Source organism: Pezoporus wallicus, unplaced genomic scaffold (genome assembly GCF_028554395.1).
Source record: "Pezoporus wallicus isolate ANWC-B61680 ecotype Strahan unplaced genomic scaffold, APGP_CSIRO_Pwel_v1 scaffold_2584, whole genome shotgun sequence".
NCBI classification, from domain to species: Eukaryota; Metazoa; Chordata; class Aves; order Psittaciformes; family Psittacidae; genus Pezoporus; species Pezoporus wallicus.
This window is the reverse complement of record NW_026642851.1, coordinates 5,563,959-5,581,494: the sequence shown is the minus strand read 5'-3', so window position 1 is coordinate 5,581,494 and position 17,536 is coordinate 5,563,959. Positions and strand designations below refer to the sequence as shown.

The 17,536-nt window shown below is 37.7% G+C and overlaps 1 protein-coding gene across 1 annotated transcript in view; it reads left to right on the top strand.

The window, feature by feature from the left end:
• The window catches only part of ITGA8 (integrin subunit alpha 8), a 109,877-nt gene that overhangs the window by 62,239 nt on the left and 30,102 nt on the right, over positions 1-17,536 (top strand). The window contains exons 22-25 of the mRNA XM_057432504.1: positions 4,309-4,388; positions 8,283-8,363; positions 13,639-13,744; positions 15,607-15,765. Coding sequence (XP_057288487.1) covers positions 4,309-4,388; positions 8,283-8,363; positions 13,639-13,744; positions 15,607-15,765 — 426 coding nt within the window. The remainder of the gene's footprint in view (positions 1-4,308; positions 4,389-8,282; positions 8,364-13,638; positions 13,745-15,606; positions 15,766-17,536) is intronic.

Genomic DNA, 17,536 nt, shown 5'->3' with positions numbered 1-17,536 from the left:
TCTTTGGGATTGTAAGAACCTGAAAACCATTAAAAAATTAACTCCAAGCGATGGACCTACTGGGAGCAGGATCCTGCCTGGTGAGGATTGTTCTCTGTTGAACTACTGTGAACTAGAAGTCTGAAGCTGGTACTGTAAACATTTTCTAGGAAGGACATAGAGAAGAGAGCAAAAAGGTTTTGTATGTTTTGGTTTATTCTACTAAATGAAACTCCTAAAAAGTAAGAGTAGTTGAAGACCTTTCTGAGGAATGGAGTTTTCATAATGGGATGATGGGAGGCAATGATAAGCTGAAGCATTAGATATATTCCAAGTCAAGTCAAATAATTTCTTGTACCAGAAAACCAGATCTGGATTATCTGCTTAGTGGTTTCCTGGTTAGTCTCCTAGCAGTAGCAAATTCTCAGGATACAGACTGAAGTGGACAAGAATCTTGTGGATGATCAGAACGCAGTGGCAGGGGGGAAGGAGAGCATAGAAACCCATGGGTTTGGAAAAGAAAAGGAAGGCTAAACACAGAAGACACTGACATTGTATATCAAGCTAGGAACGTATCTTTCCGGTGTGTATATTGTCATAAACAGAAGCAAAGGAAAGGTCTGAATGTGGCAGTATTAGACTGCAGCCTTCCACACTCCTCCCTTTGAATTCAAAGCCCTGTTTCTACATCATCCTTGACCCAAAATGCTGGTACTGTGATGACTTCAGGAATGCTATTTGATGGCCACTAAAGCAGTACTACTCTTATCTGTCTCCTTATGAAGTCTCACAGCATAACTAATCCTGTTTTTTTCAGGATCAGCTCTATGGCTGCCATAAATGCACTGTTACAAAATATTCCTAAGCAAAATACTTCATAAAGAGAGACAGAAGAAGCATAATAAAACAGCAGGGTCCATAACATGTTGAAGGATATTCTGTCCTATATACAAAAGAATCCAGCACTTAAAATTAAGGCATATGAAGACAGAGCATTACAAAGCCGATTGGCAAAAGTGCTGGAGTATAGTGAGTGAAAGCTTAAAGCCTAACTTTACCTTTGAAAACAGCTCTCCTGGAAGCTTAGTAAAGGTGAAAGGACTTGAGCTTTTTCTGTCCAAATGCGTTTATGATGGCAAATGTACTTCCAAAAGTGAAATACCAGCCCTTTGTACAGGTCGCATAAATCACAAAAGGTTGCTCTGATCCCCTTCCAGTTTTGCAAAACAATTCTGCTCTGGCAGGGGATCTGTTATTCTCAAAATACTCATTCAGAAAGGGACTCTTTGTGGAAGTTGTGAGGGAGTGGGAAGGGAGGGATGGGTCACAATCAAACATTCCTAAAACTCTTAACTATTGAGTCACCCTAATGACTTTTCAGCACCCTGAAATCCTATAATTCTTGAACTCTTGAAGATCAACTTCTGAGTACGAGCGTTGTGTCAGGATTTTGTGATATAACCTATGGGATTTTACTGCAGCAGGCTACAGAGTTGTCTGGCTCTACACATCTTCAAAAAGGGTTATGGACATCAAAATTGTTGTATCTCTGACTTTGGGAAGGTATATCACAATACCATATAGCCCAGAATGCAAACTAAATGTCAGATACCATTTCACTGGCAAAGAGTGCTCAAAGTGCTTATTTATGACAATGAAATGGATCAGACTGACAAACTTCCTAATGCCTGTTCAACAGCCTTAGAAAGTGAAACGTAAGTTTATCACAAATGCCAGTAGAACAATTTGGAAATTAATAGAAATGAATAGACACAAGTTTAGAAGACTGGGAGACTTGTAAGATCTTGCCTATTTCTTGGTATGGACCAAAGTCATTGCAAATGAAAGACACTTCAAAAAAAGCTAGCCCTCTGTTTCCCAATGTACTTCTAGATACTGTCACACATAATAACAGATTAAAGCTTAGCACTAAAGCAGAAATTACATGTATTTCAAATACATGATGCTACTGATGTGGAAAATAATGCAATTTTAATTAAACTAGCTTCACTTGGAAAATTTTAAATAAAATTCAACTGTTCTGATAAAATGATTGGCCTACTAAAATAAGGAGGTTGAGTGATTGCTAAGTTACAAGCTCAAGCAAATTCAACTCCTTTGGCCTCAGTGTGTTTTCAGCAAGCGCATGTGGACATCTTTGCCCCATTATTAGTGGCAGTGCCAAGGTCCGCTTGGCATTAACAAAGTCATACCATCAAACAAAGGCAACATCTGCAACTTATTAGACTTGTACAGTAGGAGTGTATTTCAGTATTATATAAGGGATTAAGCCTCGGGTATAACAGATCATCAAAACTGCAGTTCGTGTCTGCTCTATCTGAGGAAAATTTTATCTTAGGTTCATCAAATCTTTTTTGTTGTTGCTATAAGTAGAAACAAATTTATACAAACTGATTAGTAAAAGCAGTGAGAGAAAGGCCAAGCTGAACAAATGCTAAGTTAAATATTTAGAAATTTTTGTCTTGGAGATTAAAAAAATCTTTTTATTTTTGAAGGTGAATGAAATATCAATACAGTTGTTAAAGTCATCTCCAAAAGTGGTCTCAAAAAACAACTTATCCATTACAAGTCAGCTATTCAGCTTCTGTTTAATTGAATGAGCATTATCTTTTAATTTTAAAGATTTAACTTCTAAAAAGAGAGCTTAGCTATAGCTATGTCATTTAAATGCCTAGAATTCAAAGATCTGAATTTGCCATTTCTTTTATGATGACAGTATTGCTTTCAGCATAGGACAACTGAAAGCAGTAATTGAAATGTTAGCTAAGTCTTGTTCTGGAGATGGACTAAAATTCAGTGATGCACCACTGCAAGGGAGGAAAGAAGGAGAACTGAATGAAAATGAAAAGCTTGGGAAAAAGGAATTGATTAAACATTTGAAATTACACCCACAGAGGAAAATGGCTTCTCTTCAGTGATGTTGAATGTAGGTCCCAAACATAAAACTCTATGTTGTTGTGTCCTGATTTGTTGCTGGCAATGCTACCCCAAGTATGTTAAGGAAAATGTGCCAAGCAGACAGCTCTTCTTTTTTTTTTGTTTTTGTTCTTCCACTTTCCCCCATAATCAAGTCAGGTACTGGCAGAGATGAGGGAATGATGTCCTCATTTCCTAATGCCTTTTGATGAATTTCTCAGGAAGATTGTTTCTCCACATGAAGAATATGACTGTATGTAACCATCCTTTTTAAAGAAATGAAAGCACAGCATGCAAGTTATCTGGCAGGAAATTCTACCATCAGGCAATAAGGGGAGGGAGTGAGAAACTGTACAAGATTGCAGGCAGTAGACTTTGCTGACAGTCTCAATGCAAAACTTACATTACAAATTTTGAGATTTAAAAGACATGCAGTTGAAATGAGGCAATTAAAAATATTAATTTAAACATTGCAGTACAATTTTATTAATTTAACACTGAGGGCAGATGGTATCTCCTACTGCTCCCATGCCACTTAGATACCAGGCCTGTAAATATGTACAGCAAGAGACTTACAGAGATCCCACCATATGTTATTGTATACTCCTCCTTCAGTTAGACCTCAAATTCATTCTCTCTTATGAATTAACTTGTTTTGCTTTACTCTGTGCCCATTTGCAAAGCAAATGGAAATTACCAGGGGAAGGAAGCAAGGTCTGCATAAACACAAGGTAGCACTTATCTCCTTCAGTTTTGGGAACTGTATTTTACCCTCTACCTTCTGTAGTCTACCTTCAGTGTACGACTACAAGTGTAATGACTACAAAGGTGACAAGCTGACCTGCAAATACTTTGAAGTTGTATTCCTCTTAACTGAACTGCAATGAAAAACTCAAACCAAATCAAACTAAGCTATCGAGCTACTGCTCAAGAAAAACAAGTCATCAGTCAGCCCCGCAACACCTAAAACATGCAGCTCATATGTCCCAGTTACAGACAACAGGAGGAGCAGGAAGCCTTGGAGACATGGATAAAGGCACGCGCAGATGGAGGCAGGGATGGGAGGTGCCAGACAGCTATTACTTTCTTTTGACTTGGCAAAGTAAAGCAAAGACTATCTGGATGAAGAAGGGCCCACCGCTGTGTTCTTGGGAGCATACTTCTCTGTTGCTCTTGATCTTTCCTCTGTCCAGCCAAATTTTCCATCTGGTGACATATGCTGGCAGGATGGTATTTCTTCCTGAAAACAACTACATGATATTACTTCATACTGATTTTAAAAAGCAGCAGTATTCTATACAGGTCTGTGAAATTAAATGTTGAACAGTACTGCTTTCTTGATATGGAGAGATCAACCATTGTTAGTAACCTGTTGTTTTATTTCTTTCTCAGTTCTCTACAGGCATTCGATTTTCCGTTCAGCATTTTGAAAATGCAGATTTCAGCATCAATTTTGAGCTGCAAATAAAAAGGTTAGATGTTTTATCAAATTCTGAATTCCTATATATATCTGAAGTTTAATGTATAAGATCACTTTAGTGTCAGTAGTTACGTCACAGGCTTTCCTATGGTAGCTTTCTTCAGGAAGTTTTGTAGAGTTGGAACCTTGTTAGCTTTTTTTATTTAGTCTTAGAGTTATTCTGATGATTTTATTTTGTTGAAATTCAGACTGATTTTAGTCAGTGATCCAAGGATCTTCTACACATTTGCCAAGTTTACACTTTGTTTTCCACTTCAGAATTAATGAACAGTGATCACTTTGTAACAAAGTTCTGTATTTAAAAACGTATCATGCTCTGAAAATAAAAAGACATGCCACTTCTTCACAACAGTTCAGAAAATAAAAGGAGAGCAGTTAAAATGTGCTCAACAGATTTACTGGCATGTAGAGAGAAAAATGGTTTCAGTTTGATGGTTTCAGGTGAACCTTTGTCATTTTTCCATTAGTTTCCTCCACATTTGTTGGACTGAAATATTACTGCTGGAGAATACAGCAAGCAGTACTTCCTCCACAGGGACAAAAAAGGCACAGTACAGGATGCTCTAGAATAACAGCAAGAACAAACATCTTCAGTAGGTGGCAAGGCTTCTGCTCCATATGTCCTCCACAAATGCACACCAGAGTTCCTGGTGTGCCCTCCTGCCCCATATACAGAGACTTAATTGCTAATGTCTGACCTTTAATGAAGGCATTGATCATGTTCACTGTGGTAAATAACTGAGACACTTAAAATGTTTAAGTCGTGTTTTCATAATGTAACCCTTGAAGGAAGGGAAGTGCAGGAACTAAGAAACAGCACAACAGTGCCACAGAAGACAATGAGGTGCTGGGTCAGGCCTCAGCCCTCTCCAGGGGTCTGGCTGGTGAGCTGGAGATCATGTATGCACTCCTCCAGAGAGAGATACAAGATAGGAGTATCTGAAGGGGGGCTATAGGGATGCTAGGGAGGGATTCTTCATTAGGGACTGTAGTGACAGGACAAGGGGTAATGGGTTAAAACTTAAACAGGGGAAGTTTAGATTGGATATCAGGAAGAAATTGTTTACTGTGAGAGTGGTGAGGCACTGGAATGGGTTGCCCAGGAAGGTTGTGAATGCTCCATTCCTGACAGTGTTCCAGGCCAGGTTAGACAAAGCCTTGGGTGGCATGGTTTAGTGTGAGGTGTTCCTGCCCATGGCACAGGTGTTGGAACTAGATGATCTTAAGGTCCTTTCCAACCCTAACTATTCTGTGATTCTATGCTTCTATATCTAGCTTTCAGGTCCCATGTCCATACCACTGTTCACTGTCAGGGCATTAATGCAAGCAATACAGTTTTAAATGGGTATTGGAGGCTCTTGTCGCTACCCTTTTCATACTATGAAATTGGAGACACTCAGAGATTTTTGAGTAGCTAGATTTGTCCAGATAATAAGAGTTAGAGTAGGTTACTTTTGTAGAAAAATTGAGAAAGCTGTACTAAGGAGTAAGTCTGAACTTCAGGAAATAGCAACATCTCATGCTTCTCCCTGCGTGTGACTCACTAAAATGTAAAGGGAGGAAATATGTTGGGTGACCAAAAAGGACAGTTTCCACAAACTGATATCAAAATGCTGAAGGACACACCAGTGTTTTTACTTAAAAAAAAAAAAAAAAGTAGAACTTTTCTCATAAAGAATGTACAATGCAGTTAAAACTCACTGCTTTGTACATTCATTCTCAAGCACCACTACAGTTTGTGCATATCTGTGTCCTTAGTGAACAGGTAAAACAATCTTAAAAGAAAAAGGAAACAGAAATCCATACGGCAGAAACAGGAAATCACCTAAATGGAAGGAAAGGGAAGCAGAGGTGATGTCTGAATTTGTGTCCTGGTCCAAGTTATTCAAAAGAAAGACCTTTAATTTGCTTCAAAACATAAAGTGGAAAATAAATATTTTGGTTTGCCAGACTGAAGTTCATTCCTTAAAGATGTCCTGGGTTCAGCAGTAGCAGTCATTTTTTCTCCTTCTTAGTAGCTGGTGCAGTGCTGTGCTTTTGACTTTCGGCCTAGGAACAGCACTGATAACACCAATGTTTTTAGTTACTGCTCAAATGTTTAGTCTGACCAAGGACTTTCTGAGTCTCATGCTCTGCCAGGGAGGAGGGGAAGCCGGGAGGAAGCAGAGACAGGACACCTGACCCAAACTAGCCAAAGAGGTATTCCAGACCACAGCACGTCATGGCCAGTGTATAAACTGGGGGCAGTTACCCAGAAGGGTGAATTCACTGCTCAGTTGGGCTAGGTATCAGCGGGTGGTGAGCGATTGTATTCTCTTCCCTTGTTATATCCCTTATCATTATTATTATTGGTGGTAGCAGCAGTGGTTTGTGTTATACCTTAGTTACTGGACTGTTCTTAGCTCAACCTCTGGGAGTTACATTCTTTGGATTCTACTCCCCATCCCTCCGGGAGCTGGGTGGGGAGGAAGGAGGGGAGTGAGCAAGCGGTCTGCGCAGGTCTGAGTTACTGAGTGCACTTAAACCACGACAAAAGGAAATAAGTAAGAGGCTGAGTAGTGTCTTGAAATCTGATTCTTTTCCTGATGTGCATTTTTCTATGCAATTATATGCCCCTTAAAGAAGGGAGATGTCCTGCACTTTTATTAAAACTATTTCTTCTTTACAAAATATCATGTACTACAAACAAGTTTTGAATGTGTAATATATATGATCAAAATCTGTATTTAAATTCTGTGGAAAATAGCACAATTATACAAACTGGGGAGCAGTTTATTCTAGCAAATTCATGGTATAGTCATTTTTACACTTAAAACAACTTCTGTATTTTTGTACTCAAAGCAATGGATGTAGAGGATTATATCAAAAGTTCAAATTATATTTGAGGGGAATCTACGTTAGTTTACAGACAAATTAGAGCTGCTCCTAATTTTAGCAATCTGTAACCAGAAAGCCTGGATCAAAGCAGTATTGCCCTTTACTCCTCAGGAGTCAGTCTCTGGGAATGCTGGCCTCCTCTGAATGTTTCCATTTGACTGATGCTACCCAGATGTGATAACAGTAAACTGTGACAGCAACAGAAACTTGGTCTGCATGAAGCAAGGAAGTACTTCCATACTTGCTTGGAAAAAAACCTCCAAATTTAGGATCATTAATCCCATAATTAAATAAATTTTTAATCTGTAATTATTTATTTTCACTATCTTCATGACTATGAACCTGGAAAACTTTCTTTATAGGAATGGGCTATAGTCATCGAGATGGCCTTTTGATGTAAGAGAAACTACCTGTAAGAATTTGCAATAAGTCAACAAACTGAGTAAGAGCACTAGGCTTTATACATAGGGATCTGTTTTCACTGTTAAGTGGGATTAAGATTGTAAACACTCTCTGAATAGAGGAGGAGAGAAAATAAAGGTAAAGAAACAGTTTATTTTGGTTCTTCAAAGACTGTCATGCAGAAGTCACAGGTTTGGAGAATCATAAAATCAGATATTTTTCATTACAAAGCCTATCTTGTTTGCTAACACTGCTTTCTTCCAATGCATGAAACACCCTTGTATGCTATTAAGATGCTCCTGTCCATACAGATAGCCAAGTTGAACAAGGAATTTACATGATATTCTGAGCTAAATAAATTTACATCATATTCATGCATAGGATTCTTCAAAGGAAGCTTGAGTTGATTATTAAACATGTGATGAGCTCAAATAGTATCAAAGTGAAATACCAGCATCCTACAAGACTGAAAGGTGGTGATACCTAGCCAATGCTGTAATATGTCCAATGGCATTGCTTCCTCATTTCAGGCCTTTGTGATATTCAGTGCTGTATTTATAACATTCTAGAGTTCTGCTAATTAACCTTTTTCAACCCTTGTTTACAGTTCTAACAAGATTAATCCCACCAGCAATTTAGTTAACCTCCATATCAACATCAGTGCTGCAGCTCAAGTACAGATCAGAGGGTAAGTATTTAATAATTTCAATTCATAACAGTAGCAACTATTTTTTTTATTAAATCTTTCCACATAGAATAATCTCCTGTAGTGAATCTTTTGGCACATTATAATCTCAAACACCTTATTCATCCAGAATGTCTGTGAATTCCCAGGTAGTGTCATCCCTACTAGACTTGTAGGATGGGGCTACTAAGGATTTACCAGGTTATGCGGGGATAGACTACTCACATGGACTCCAATAAATTTACTGAGTATCTGTTCAAGTGCAGTATGCTGTAGAACCCACACAGTCATAACACCAGTCAGAGCCAACATTTTATCTGAGAATTCAAATTATGTATTGAAGTTGCTCATGCAAAATACCTGTTCATATGTGTAGGTCTGCTTAGGCACTTAATTCTGAATACCAAAGCAGAATCTTCTGCTTTTATGCATGGAAGGATGAAACACATTATAGCAAGTTATATAGTAATAGGGAGTAGGGTGAGGCCTTTGGAGAAAGGATTAAAAAGGAATGAGCTATGACAAGAGGTCAGTCAGCTACTGCTGTAGGATTCTTACATTTCCATCTAAAACAGGTGCCTGTCCACTGACACATGGGATGCCAAAACTGAACAAGCACAGGATATGATTTCTATCTCTATTCTCACATACAGCTTGGTTTTGGAAACTATGAAGTGCATAAGGTGATAATTGCCAGCTGAACATGAGCCAGCTTGTCCCCAGGTGGCCAAGAAAGCCAAGAGCATCCTGGCTTGCATCAGAAACAGTGTGGCCAGCAGGACTAGGGAAGTGATCATCCTCCTGTACTCAGCATTGTTGAAGCTGCACCTTGAATACTGTGTTCAGTTCTGGGACCTTCACTAGGAGAGAGACACTGAGGTGCTGGGGAGAATTCAGAGAAGGGCATCAAAAACTGGTGAAGGGTCTGGAGCACAAGTCTTACACGGAGTGGCTGAGGTAACTGGGGTTGGTTAGCCTGGAGAAAAGGAGGCTCAGGGGGGACCTTAGGGGAGGTTTAGGTTGGATATTAGGAAGAAAAACTTCTTCACTGAAAGGGTTGTCAAGCATTGGAACAAGCTGCCCAGGGAAGTGGTTGAATCACCATCCCTGGAGATATTTAAAAGACATGCAGATCTGGCACTTAGGGACAACGGTTTAGTGGTGGACTTGGTAATGCTAGGTTAATGGTTGATGATCTTAAAGGTCCTTTCCAACCTAAACAATTCTATAATTCTATGATTCTATGAATGTCAGACTACCCTGTAAAATCTTGGAACTACACTCTATTCTGGTATCCTGGAGGAAGTCAGCAGGATGTGCTTTTAAAGTAAATAATTGCCCAAAATGCTTTTTGTCTGGGATCTCAGGTTACCTACATCTCCTTTTCTCAAACTATAGCTCTGGACCTTAACCATCCTCAGCTTTGCGAGGGAAGAAGGGGGATACACGGCCTAGCTTCACTCCCACAGTCAGGCCATGAGGCTGGTTGGTGCAAGAGGGGTAGATGTCTCTTACATTATGCACTTCAATGGGCTACATTTGGTGTAAAAAAAAATGCAATTATGTTCATATGGATTTATAAAAATCCATTTATTATCACTTCTAAAACAAAACTTCGACTGCTTCTCATGAGCAGGGTCAAGTTATTTTGCAGATCACAGAAACCATGTTTTCTGCTCTAAAAGTCAATCTAAACCAGGGAGATTTTGAAAGTATTTTTCATCACATTTTTGTCAGTGTTTTCCAGGTTAAGAAGGCTAACACTAAGGCCAGAGTTAGATGGGAAGTCACTCAAAGACTGTGTAGATATATGTTGATGCTTGTATTTCTGAAAAGGAGCAGTTGAAAGATGATATGTTTAACAAAGAGAAACGAGAGTATTATTTCACTTTCCATAGTTAGTGGTGATCTAGAGAAAGGAGCTGCATAGGAAAAGAGGTGAAAAATACAAAATGAGTGGGAAGATAATGCAGAAAGAGAAATAGAGGCTGAGGAAATAGGAATCATAGGGGTTAGTTGGTGGGCTGCAGTTGTGTGAGAGAATGCTAGGAGCCAGCAACTGCTAGATGTTGCCATGGGTGGATGCCCAGGTTAAGGACTTCCTGGAGTTTCAGTGCATCAGTGAAATGGTTATGGATACATACAAAAGACTTCTCAGTAAGGGCTGCTTCAGTGCTGTGAATTCTGGTTTTGTTGTTTGGCTTGTTGTGGGTTTTCTGTCAGTGAGGTGGCTTATCACTTTCGTAGAAAAATCTTACAAACTTTTTGTATTCTTTGCAAACTTTGGAGAAACTTTTGCTTCTGTCATTTTCTCTCTGTGCTACAGTGAATTGTTTTTAATGAAAAGTTCTGTAATAGGTAAATAGATGAATGAAATGACCAACACATCCTACGTTCTTAAAAAGAGCATGCTCACAAGTGGAAAAAGTGGCTTGAATTGCTGCCTGCAGTGCTAAGAAACAGGTCATTAAATACAGAGGTATTATTAAACTGAATGACTTCCAGTTCCTTTCCTCTTAAGTCTTTTAATTTTCTTATTAACTCTAGCATGCATGTACAAAGGAAAATTCCCAAATGCTTTGTTGACAGATTTTGCTAATTACTCGGTGATGTTAAAGCATACAGCTCCAAGGGAACAATTTGCTCACAATTTCCTAGATAAAAATAAAAGGGAAACTGTGTCCACATTTGGACTGGAAAATATCTTGCATTGGTTTCCATACTGCTCTGCATAGTTGCACAAAGTGATACTGAAAACATTGTACATTTTACTGAAGAAAGGTAAGTAGTTATCAAATTGTGGGTATGTACACATACTTGCACAGTGGACCCAAGCAAATACTGCGTCTATCAGAAAGAAAGAAGTGTTCTTCAATATCCTGTTCAAAAGAAATTTAGAGTGACTCATTAGGTAGTTCATTCAATGAGCAGTTGCTCTGTTAACTAAGATTTGATTATCCTGCTGATCTTTTTTTTCCTGTAAAAATACAAGAGTATTATAGTTGTTATTTCCCACTTTTGAAATAGTACTAGAGGAATGGGGGATACAGGTAGTGATTTGGACTGGGAGGATTTGTGGCTGGCAGAATTCTTATTGCGTAACCCACATAAGCATTTTCTGTAGAATATACTTTCTTTTATCTTATTTTTCAGTGGCCTTGTTTGACTTCTTATTGCCACCTAAAAGACTAGGAAAAATTCTTGTCTAAAAGTCATTCAGATGTTAACAATATACTCAGTTACATGCAATATGAAAAGTCAAAAGAGAGGATTTCATTTTATTTGTCCTGATCTTGCTACTTTAAGGTCAGTAGCAGAGGTCATCAAAATAACTAGAAAATTACTTTAAGTAAATGTTGTTATATACTTTATAATCATTTCAATTGAAAGTCTACATTTACACTTTGCATTTTGTAATTCTGTGGATAAAAATAATGTACAGGCAGTGTAATAGGAAACACTGGGTTTTGAAGCCTCATGCATGATTCTTTTTGTCTGTGCAGTTTATGGTTTGCAAATTTTTGCAATAGCTTAAGGTTCTCTGTGTCTTGGCTTTTGTAACAACACATGAAAGTTCCTGTTCTCCAACAACAATTAATAATTCACATCCTTTTGTGAAATATAACAAGCTAAGTAGGCTTAGTACCTTATCAGAAATTACCTTGTAATGAATATGTTTCACTTCCTTTATTATTTGGCTTGGTTTGTAAATTTGTCCTCTGGCATACTTGTTAGTACAAACTGCTGGTATTTTGAAGTCTGAGGAAGTATCTGGAGTTAGCAGGATACTCGAAGATGATACCCTAAATTTCATAAAGAGTTGTACTTTAGCTGGATTGTATTAAGTTGTTCTTCTGTGGGATCCCTTGCTGCTTTGAGAAGCTGTAATCTTTACAAACATTTCTATAACACATTTCGTTCATTGCATATGACATAAAAGCTGGAAGCAAGAACAGTTGGTTTCTTCCTGAAATATTTTAAGACGTCAGTGTTTGCAACCAAACCATCCAGTCTTCTGTTCTTTCTTCAAGGAGAAATCTGCAGCGGTGCTTTCTCTGTTGAGACTCAAGGGAAAGTGAATTAATATTGGTGGACAGAAGTCCATTTTAGGTAAATGTTATATGCTGGGAACAAAACAACAAAACCCCTCATTAGCAATTCTTTTTTTAAAAGTTTTCCGTCAGCAAACTTTCAGCTTTGGCAGAACAAACATTGAAATTTTACAGCTTTTCTTTCAATTAAAGATTCTGGAAACCAGCAAAACAATGAGAGTTGAGCCTTGTAAAGAAAGGGTAATTCTTACTGTTTTAGCACCAAGAGTTACTTTCAATACTAGCAGATGGCAGACTTCTGTGCCAGAGCTCACCTACCATGCTAAAAGAAATTATTGGGATCTGATTTCCCAACTTCACAATAAAAGAATAAGGTTAAAGTTGGCATCTGAATGGGACCCCTCCAAGGAACTTTCAATTTTTATGGGGAAGAAAATGCTTGTGATTCAAATAGAATTGTTAACATGAGACACTTGGTCCTTTCATGAGGTCAGACAGAGAAGGAAAGGAAAAATAAAATAGCAGGCAGAAAGACAGATGTCAAATATTAAGTCACTGTTCATTTATGTTTGATTTTCGTGTTGTGAGTTGCAATAGTTTTCCAGGGAATGCCTTAGCTGCTACTTCATTTGCAAAGCAAATGGGAAGCCTGAAGCACTATTTCAGGCTCCAGTTCTTAATTCAGTAGATTGAAACATGAGCTTCTGCTTGTAAAATGAGATATAGATTACTTTGAAAGGGTATTAAAAGGAATAATAACAGAGGTTATTATGGAATTTACAGTCAGTGCAGTTAAATATCTAAAAATGTATTGCAGGGAAGGAAGACGCATAGCATCAAACATATACGGGCTTTAAATGGAAATGAAAAAATGCATTATGTATCATTACTCTAGTTTTGTGGATAATATATTCAGATACCTCATCAGTGAGAATGATGTAAATGTGTGATGGACTGCATTCTTTAAGTAAAGAGTCACTCCCTCGTCTGGAAAGGACCATTCACCAGAGGAAGTATGAAACTAAATGCACGCACGCTCAGTAGTCTGTAAGGACTGGGTAGTACTTTATGGAAGCATTGTATTGTTCACCTCACCTAATTCTAATAAGCATGCCCAAATAAAATGCCCTTAAGGGCTCAGGTTTCTGTAATGATCTTGACTTTTTTCTAAAAGTAATACAGCTCAACACTGTTATAAAACAAGTTACTTGTTTTATATATTACAGAGTGTCTCACCCCCCAACAATTATTTTGCCGCTTCACAACTGGGAACCCAAAGAGGAACCTACAAAAGAAGAAGAACTCGGTCCTTTAGTAGAACACATTTATGAGGTAAGATTTATACTTGTTGCCCTAGGAGCTCATGCTGCACGCATTTAAATCCTAATGGATTTGGTTTATTGTCTTTATCTGAAACTATATAAAGCCACAAATGTAAACATTCTGACTTTAGCACATGACCAAATTTAATCTGAGAATTCACAACCCTGGTATCTGTTCATGTTAGTGAAGGAGATATTAGTTTATGCTAGGAGACTGCCTTTGACATTTAAGGGATCTGTAAACATTTTGGGTGTTTGACAATAACAAAAAAGAGTGCTTAAAGGCTCATTGTAATCAAACATTTTCAGTTATTTGACAGGTTTCTCATTGAAAGCTGTGAGTGTTGTGCACAGGAAAAAATAAGTTTACTGTAATATTTAGCTAACTGAAAGAAGCCCTTTACACACACATATAACTTGTTATGTCATTCTTCAGAAAATGCTCAGTTGAAAATAACTCTTAATGTTTGAAGTATACGTATTTCTGCCTTGTACTGTTGGGTTTTTTTCTGTGGTTGATTCCTCATTTGAAAGAATAGCATTCAGGTTAGAAAAAAGTGCATTGAGTAAACCTCATGGAATAAAAACTATCTTTGGAATCTGATGGATGACTTCTATTATAGGGGGTATAACAGAGTGCTTCACGTATGGTTATAATTCACAAACTAGCACTCTCTTGAGCAACTGAGCTTCATCAACAGTTTAACATTGCAATTTGCATGACTCATACAAAACTGTAATGAATTAGACTGTAAAATGCAAAATATTATTTGTGAATTCCTCCTCTTAACATAATTCTCTAAACTGAAAATTCTCTAACAAAACTTCTTGTCTCAAGCATTTGGGCAGTTTGTGGAACTATATATGTGACTTCAAATGTATTAAAAAAGACACCTTAAAATAGTTACGGTGATTAGTTACAGTGATTAAACCACTTTCATGGCTTATTGATATCAGCAAAGCATAAAAAAGGCCAAACACTCACCCAAAAACCCTTTACTGGAGAAGATGTAGGATTGCAAGTGGGGTTTATTCAGTTCTAAGTAAAACTTATCAGTCACAAAAATTCTACACATTCAAAAAAGGAGGTTCTCAACATCTCTAGAAATTTTGAGTAAAGCTTCATGGTGCTCTGCTTCTTTAGCTCTCATGCCCAGTGTTAACACATATCCAAATTTCCTGTGGCTATCAGTTATTTTCAAATTGTAAATTGATCTAATAAAACTTTTTTTAATAGCCCAGATTTTTTAATTTCTGTTATTTCTATCTTTATCCATTTTCCCAGAAAAGAATAATGTCTGGGGATGTTACTTTAGGAAAACTACTTCCTTATTTTCTTTTGGTGAAATTTGAACCAAGAAATGTTGAAAATAGAGTTCTTTCTTAACCACAAAAATTAGTTTAAGCTCTGCTATACCTTCTATTTCTGCACCCTGAAATGCGATTCTTTCATGTCCTGAAGTTTCAGCTATTTTCAAGTACGTTCTGTTAAGGTTCGTTGTATATATATTTGTATAGTGTATTTTGCTAGTATATTTTGATTTGGGGTTTTTGTGCCTTTTTAGGTAATTTCAGTTTTCTCATATGTAGAAGAAAGTGGGAAAGGTGATGGATTTCTTGAACACTGACTCAAGCAGAAAAGGTTGTTTTCCTAGATTGCCACTGGCTTTGTAACAAATGTAGAGAGGTCCTTTCCCCTATCTGCCACAGATTTTCCATCAGTAAAATTATATTAATAATCTGTACATCTTTCCCAAAGTACTTCAAGGCTGCGAACACTAGGAATTTGAAAATGTCTAAGTAGTGGTTGCTGGGTTTTTTTGTTGTTGCTGTTTACTGCCTTGGAAATTGCTGATGATATTTGTTTGGCAGCTGCACAACATAGGACCAAGTGCCATCAACAATACAGTTCTCCATGTCGGTTGGCCTGTGTCCAGTCGAGAAGAATTTCTGCTTTATATTCTTCATATTCAGACACATGGACCATTGCAATGTCAAACCAGCTCTCCTATTAATACAATGCAAATAAAGGTAAGTCAGCCTCTTTTATTTCCATCCCTGTCTGCACTTTGCTTGATTTTTTTCTGCCTACAATTCACAATAGGATGAAGCTTTTGTGGATTTTTTTCAGTTACCATAAGACCATTTTAACTGGTTAAGAAGCAAGTTACAGATAGTCTATAATGTTTCTAGTTTGGCAGATGTGTTGCACAGTATGCATTTGGTTTTTGTTCTCTTCTTATCAGGAGAAACTTGTATTTCAATTCAGTACCACAGATACAAGGTAATTTTTTAAACAGAAATCTGCAGGGTTTTCCTTGACAGTCATTTATAACACGGCTTTGAATATCTGACACAAAATATTTCAGCTCTCATGAGATCCTAAGAATTCCTGTGTCCTGAAGAGTATATTAATTCAGAAAGTCATCTGCACATCAGGTGCTCAGTGGATGATCTCCCGAAAGTGACATAAACCTTTGTCATGTCAAGGGATGCGCATACCTTTTCAGTTGAGTCTGATACAGCCTATCAGTGGTTTGTTTATCAAAAGGTCTTACATCTGAACCTGTTAGCAGTGGGGAAAATCCTTTATAGCCCAATAATGTCATATCATTAAATTGAAGGACATTAACTTCTTGGAGCTGTTTATTTAATAGACAGCAGACAGACACCAGGTTTTGTAGCAGTATTTTTAAAGGGTGTAACACAATTTTAGGTTTTTATTCCTATACATATAATTTACATGGTGATACAAATTATTTGCATAGTGATTTGGTTTTTTTCAGTATCACAGGCTAATTCAGGTTTGAAGGGACCTTAGGAGTACTCTGATCCAACATCCTACTCAAGCAGGATCAGCTGTAAGATCAGACTAGATTCTTCAGGGCTTTATCCAGTCTGGTCTTTAAAAAAAAAAAAAAAAACAACAAAACATGAATGGAAGCTGCAAAACCTCCCTGGGCAAATTTTGATGCTTCTTGATTGCCCTTACAGGGAAAAGGTTTTTCCCAACATTCAGTCTGAACTTCTATTGTTTCCACTTATCCCATTGCCTGTCATCATACCACCACGCACCTCTGTGAAAAACCTGGCTTCATTTTTGTGACAGCCTTCTCCCTTCAACAGCTTCAGTCCACTCAAAGCATTCTCACCTCTGGGCTGAACAAGCACTGGTCCCTTATCCACTCCCTGCAGGACAAACGCTCCAGCCCTGAGCTTCCCTGTAGGCTCCCCACAGGTATTAATATCATATGCGATATTTTATATTATGTTTAGGTTCAGCATTGTAGGAGACAGTATAATCTGTAGAACCCAGGACAGGGAGTCGTTTTAGAAGCCTATGTATTTTTTACCTGTCTTAAAGTGTTAATGATTTTAATTTTTCAAAGAACATACTTTCAATATCCTGTGAAGTAAAGCTATCAACTGGAATTCTGCATTCTGCATATACTCTAGAAATGGAAGTTTTCATGTACTGCCACTTGATAAAAGCCTTCATATAATCTACAACTGTTCTATGGCTTAATCAGTATTAACTCTAATTGTTGCAACTTTGTCAGCAACATGAAAGGGTTTTGGTTTTTCTACTTGGAAATGATTATGTAATTATTTTAATCATACCAGCAAAAAAGAGAAAATTCCTCTGCCTATTTTTTCGTAAGTGTTATTCTTAGGTATTGTATACTGCCCAAATTGCTTCCTCTTCCAAGGACATGGTTCTTATTTTATAGCAGAGCTGGAGATCTCAGAGTTTGGAGGAAACAGTAACAAGGGGAAGGAAGCCTAGTAGCAGCCTCCTCAG